The sequence below is a fragment of the Lolium rigidum genome, chromosome 2 (assembly GCF_022539505.1).
Source record: "Lolium rigidum isolate FL_2022 chromosome 2, APGP_CSIRO_Lrig_0.1, whole genome shotgun sequence".
Classification (NCBI taxonomy): domain Eukaryota; kingdom Viridiplantae; phylum Streptophyta; class Magnoliopsida; order Poales; family Poaceae; genus Lolium; species Lolium rigidum.
The window spans coordinates 281,520,894-281,526,591 of NC_061509.1; the positions used below are offsets into that span (position 1 = coordinate 281,520,894).

At 60.0% G+C, this 5,698-nt stretch overlaps 1 protein-coding gene across 1 annotated transcript; it reads right to left on the reverse strand.

The window, feature by feature from the left end:
- Positions 1-2,996: 2,996 nt before the first annotated feature.
- LOC124691042 (cytosolic sulfotransferase 15-like) lies at positions 2,997-3,983 on the reverse strand. Its single transcript, XM_047224329.1, has one exon. The coding sequence runs from the start codon at positions 3,981-3,983 to the stop codon at positions 2,997-2,999; it is 987 nt and encodes a 328-aa protein (XP_047080285.1).
- Between the last annotated feature and the right edge of the window lie 1,715 nt (positions 3,984-5,698).

Here is a 5,698-nt window from a genome sequence, read left to right on the forward strand (position 1 = left end):
GAGATAAGAGGGGATAGCGGCACAAATGTCGTCGACTTGGTACGCCTCTTTCTACCACCACTTCATCGCGTCTCTTTCAATCACGATCAGATATATGATAGTATTTTGCACTTCCTTTGATTAGTTCAACCACACCATGCGGCTGTACCGGACGAATTCAGAAGGGTTTATGCCTTTTGTGATGCTGCATTGCCATAGCAAGCTGAAAGTTGGCGAGAAGTGGTGGTTGACGCGTATTGCCTTGTCGAAGGGGAAAGATGGTGCCAATGATCTAGATGCACCGCTCACAACATCGGCAGGGCGCAGAGGCGACATAGAAGACACATTTGTTGATCAACAAGTGCCTCGCCGAGGTCTCCTGACCCTGCTCATCCATGACAAAAAGGTTGACGAAAGGTGGGCGACGCTGCTCAAGAGGCAAGAACAGAAGATGGAGCTCAAGAAACGCAAAGAGGACTTCTCCGTGTTGACCGTATCGATAGTTGGAATCGATCCCCTGACGGCGGTGGCGTACAACTACTACAAAGTCATGATCCTCGACTAGATCGACGCTAAAATTGCAGCGGCCAAAGCAGCAGCAGCAACCACACATCCGGAGGCAGCCGCGGCACCAGCAGGCGCGTCCGCGACATCGTCGGCCAGTACACCTGTGTCGGCAACAGCAGGCGCGTCCGCGACATTGTCCGCCAGTACACCTGCATTGGCAATGGCATCAGCATCGCCATCACTGACGAAGCAACCAGACCAGGTAGAGCACGACGAGGTCGTCGTGCTCAACGGGCTAGCGTTGACTCAGGATGTGTCGTTATCGTAGTCGCCGAACTGCTTCTTCTAGTTGTGTTCAATTCATACCCTGGTCTATAATATGACCGTGTCCAGTACTTTGATCGCGGCTACTTTGATCGCAACGACTTCGGCGGAAACAATTTCTTTTAAATATTAACTATTTGAATTATATTTAGGGGTGGTTTTAGGGGACTTGGCTGGGAAAGGACGCGCCCCAAAAGCAACGCGAGGCGGCGAGGTCCCCATTCGATCAATTTGGCATGTTTTAAGGCCCACTACGGGGGACGTGACAGAAGATGCTTTAAGGTGCTTGGACACCGCTAGATTGGTTCCAAATAAAGAAAGATGATTTAAGGGCATCTCCAACCCGGCGACCCAAACGGACGCACTGGGCCGTACGTTTTAGGCCGTTTGGGTGGCCGCGCGAACACTCGGACAGCGGACTGCGTCCGCGTGTCCATTTGGGTCGCACGATGCGCCCAACGCGGCGGCCCAAACGACCGCCACGTGGTTCGTCTTCCTTGCGCGGTGCTGCGCCATGGCAGGCCTCGACGGGACAGCAATGGCGGGCGGGAGCACGCGAGAAATTTCCCGCGCGCACCAAGGTTCCCGCGCGCGTGAAAAGGCCATGGGCGCGCGCTCGCGCCCAAGTTTCCCGCCCAAGGCCGCCTGCTATAAAAGACAGCGGCGGCCTCACAGATCTCACACCCGCTCCACCATCCTCTCCCCCTCTTCCTTCTCCGGCGCCCTCGCCATGCCGCGCACCCTGCAGGCCACGTGGGCCAAGCTCTCCCTCGCCGCCCGGGCCAGGTTCCCGCGAACAGAGGTGGAGGAGCGGGCGGACGCGCGTTGGGTCTTCGACAATGAGGCGCTCCGTGTCGCTGCCGAGGGGGCGGCGAAGAAGGAAGAGGACGCAGAGATGGTGGAGGCGCCTGCGGCCGGCTGGCACGAGAATGCGGAGGAGGAGCCCGTCGACGCGGAGGACCTCGCGCTGGCGAACATCAACGCCGCCATCGAGGAGCGTCTCACCGACCTCACGCGCGTGACGAAGGAGCACGAGGCCACCTGCCGGGCCGGCCGCCGCCGATTAGGCGACCTCCTTGGCCAGAAGGACCTGCTCCTCTTTATGCGAGCAGCCCGCCACCTCATCCAGCTCCCCTCGCCCAAGCGGCGCGCCCGGGAGGCTGCTGCATCGGCGGAGCGCGGCCGACAAGAGCGCATGCGCCGTCGGAACGAGAACCACGAGGCACAGGCGGCCGGCCGTGTCCGCCTCGAGGCATGGACCGCTGCGGAACGCGCCGCCCTGCAGGAGCTGGAGCTGTGTGGGAAGCGGATGGTGCCGCCGCAGGAGGCGGAACGCGAGGGCGCCCTAGGCGCGAGAACGGAGCGGAGGAGGGCGGCCGCAGGGGAACGCCGGAAGAGGGCCGCCGCCGAGCCACCCAGCTGGTAAGCTGGAGTGGAATCCTCACACGTACAGGCCGCCAGCGTCGAGTGAAATCCACGGCCCCGGCGGTGAGTCGGTGGCGAGTCGCTGGCGAGGCCGCCGGCCCCGTACGTATTAGTGTACTAGTAGTAGATTAAAAAAATGTAATGGCTACCTTTTTAATGGAAAAAAATCTTTCTCCCTATGACACGCAGGCCAGGGGCGGACAAGGGGCGGACGCGAGCGGCCAGCCATCGGTATCCGCGGCCACACAAACTCGTCCTAGATTTGGACCAGGTTTGGGTCGTCGCGACGCCGCGGCCATCCGTTTTTGGGATGGGTCCGCGCGCTGGGCCGGATTTTTATCCGGTTCAATCCATCCAGACGCGCGGGCGCGGGATGGATCGCCGCGTTGAGATGCCCTAAGGAGCTTGGCACCGCTAGATTGGTTCCAAACAAAGAAAGAAAACAAGCGTTCTTCACGGAATTGTAGGTTGTAGCAGCAATAGCAGCGGTCACTTCAATTTCAACTCTAATAAAAAAAAATCGTTGTATGACGTCAGCTAGCTTAGAATTAGCTCAGATGTTTCACATTCTTTTAGGGACTTTCTAATGCTCAGCTAGGTGAGCTAATTCTCCACAAACCACCTTGCGACACTTTATTAATGGAGGAAGTGCATCTTTGGTGAAAACAGAGATGGATTCAGGCACTGCAAATAACTCAGGAGTACACCAGTATCATGCGCACTCACTCACACTAGCTGGCACACACAAATAAGACCGCATCTCAGAACTCTAGCCCAGACCCTTTGAACTTGTCCTGGACGAGGCGATCCATTGCTTCTCCCATGTCTTTGCTCATGTGGTTCACCCAGTCACCAACCTTGCCTTTCCTGAACAGCGCAGACCCTTGGAGGAAAAGCTTACCTCCCGCACGCTCAACGCCGGCAGCTGTTTTGTTAACGTCGAGATTGCGAAGAGATTCGAAGCTGCAGAAGCTCACAATCTCCTCGGCGACTCCGCTCTCCTCCTCCTCCTCGGTGAAGGGGACGCCGAGGAAGGTGGCGAGCTTCCTAACGACCTTGAGCGGGTCAGACACGATCTCTTCGTACCTGAGAAACATCACCTCGTGCGGCCTCGCCAAGCTTTCTTTCCAGTACTCAAGATAGTGATCCCAGAAAGGGCCGAAGGGTGACACCCCTTGGCAGAAGAGGTGGAACGCGTCGTCGAGGCTGACCGGAGCCCCTGTAGCGATCTTGTTCTCGAAGTGCCACCTTGACACAGACGAATCCTTTGGCTCCCGGCAGAGGTAGACGACTTTGCAGCCGACGGTGGAGATGGCGGGCGGGAGCAGCGATAGCGGCAGGTGCGTGGAGAGCAGCCTCGGCGACGGCAGCGTCTCGAGGTGGTCGAGCTCTCCATCCGTGGTTCCGATGAAGGGCACGACGAGCTGCGGGTTGCTTTTGAGCAGAGGAGTGTTGGCGAAGGTGAAGCGGGAGCGGTTGAAGATGGTGAAGGCGAGGGACTTGAGCCAGGTGGTGCCGCTCTTGGGGTGCGTGGCGAGGACGACGTCGTCGCGGCGGGGCTTGAAGTTGTCCCTCACGAGCATGAATTTGGCAACCATGTGTGATCTGAGCCAGTAGTTGTTGTAGAGCGTGAGTGGCGTCGTGGACCATCCATCCCTCCTGGGAAGACTAGCTACAAGGTCTTGGACGTCAGGTCGAGTGGCTTCAGGCTGGTCGATCTCTTTGCTCAAGGATTGATGGTCTGCCATGCTTGGTGTGAGCCTATGAGGGGGGAGTGTTTGTGGATCTACTACCTCTGGTTGGGTCGGTTGTCGTGCAATTTGGGGTCGGTCTTATAGTAGCTGCGATGCGCGGGGGTGGGGACGCCGCTTTGCTCTCGTCTCACCTACCCGCGCCAGCAGCGGAATAGCCGAGGCAGGAACTCATCTCACCTACCGGCTACATCTACCTCTATCAGGAGCATCGTGGTCTCCCCCATGCATGTGCTTAAGGGCATCTCCAACGCGACGATCCATCCCGTCCGGATGGGTCCAGCCGGACAAATAAGCGGTCTAACGCGGCGACGCACCGCAAATGCGGATGGCCGCGGCGTCCGAAACGACGCAAACCCGGCCCAAATCTGGGCCAGGTTTGCGTGGCCACGGATGGCACGCGGCGTCCTCGCGTGTCCGCCTGGTCCGTGTGGCTGGCCCAGCTGTCGGTGCCCCAGTCCTATTAAATGTGGACTGTGGGGAGGGGGACTGTCCCTATCCAGGCGGTACCCCGCCAATGACCACGAGGCCGGCAGCAGCCGGCGAATCGCGCCGGCGCCGTTCGAGATGGGGCCACCAGCACCTCCCATCCGCGAACGGATCTACGTCACCGTAGCGGTGGCACATAAGTTCTGGGATGCCGGCGTCCCAATGTCGTGGGGGGGGGGGGCATGCACCTCCCCCACGGCTGGCACCTGAGCCCAGATCGGGTTCCGGTGCCGCTGATCCTGGGCTCCGGCCGCGCCCGCATCGCGGAGATCCGGAGGCGCCGCGCGCAGCTGCTGGTGGACCTCCGGAAGCACCCCGCCTTCGGCAACACAAGTCTCAACTGGGACTTGTGGTTCGAGGTGGAGCACGATGCGCGCTGGTGCACGTGCTTCACGTCGGCGACGGCGCGGCCTCGCGCGCAGCCGCGCACGCCACAGCCCCAGCCCCAGCCTGTGCCCCAGGAGAAGGACGACCAAGAGCTGCAGGCGGCGCTCGCGGCGTCCCGCGAGCTCAGCGACCTCGAGGACCTGGCCAAATGGTCGTACCTCGCCGAGACGCTGCGCGCCTCCGCGCTGGAGGAGATGGCCAGGAAGGCCCAGGAGGACGCCCAGGCGGAGGCGTGGGCCTTCCTCGAGATGGCTCGCCAGGAGGAGGAGGCCACGCGCCAGGCGGCGCTCCGGGAGGAGGAGGAGCGCCGGGCCGCGCTCCGGGTGGAGGATGAGCTCCGGGCCGCGCTCCGGCAAGAGGCGGAGCTACAGGCCGCATCGGCGGAGCAGCTCCGGAAGGAGTCCGCACGGAGGGCACGCCTGCGCAGGCCGGCGAGCCCTCCGGACCCGCACTCCGCCTGGGAAAGGGTGAAGTGGTCGACCTGGCCGGAGTCCCCGGTGCCCTCCGGCGTGTCCAGCCGGAACAGCGCGTCGCCGCCGGGGGGCATCGTCCTCATCGATGACGACGACGACGAGTACTACTGGGAGTAGTACTGCGCACCGGCGGCCACCGTGGTCCCGAACCCTGGCCTAGGGTTTGCTTTTTGTAGTTTAAAGCCCATATAGGGCTTTCTTTTGTGTAAAAATTGCCCAAAATAGGGCTAAGTTTAATGAACCCCTAGTTTAAATTTACTTTTTTGTTATTTACTTTTTTCCTTTTTATTTACTTTTATTTTGTTATACTAGTACAAAACCCGTGCGTTGCTACGGCCGCACAATAAATCAAACTCAATTAAA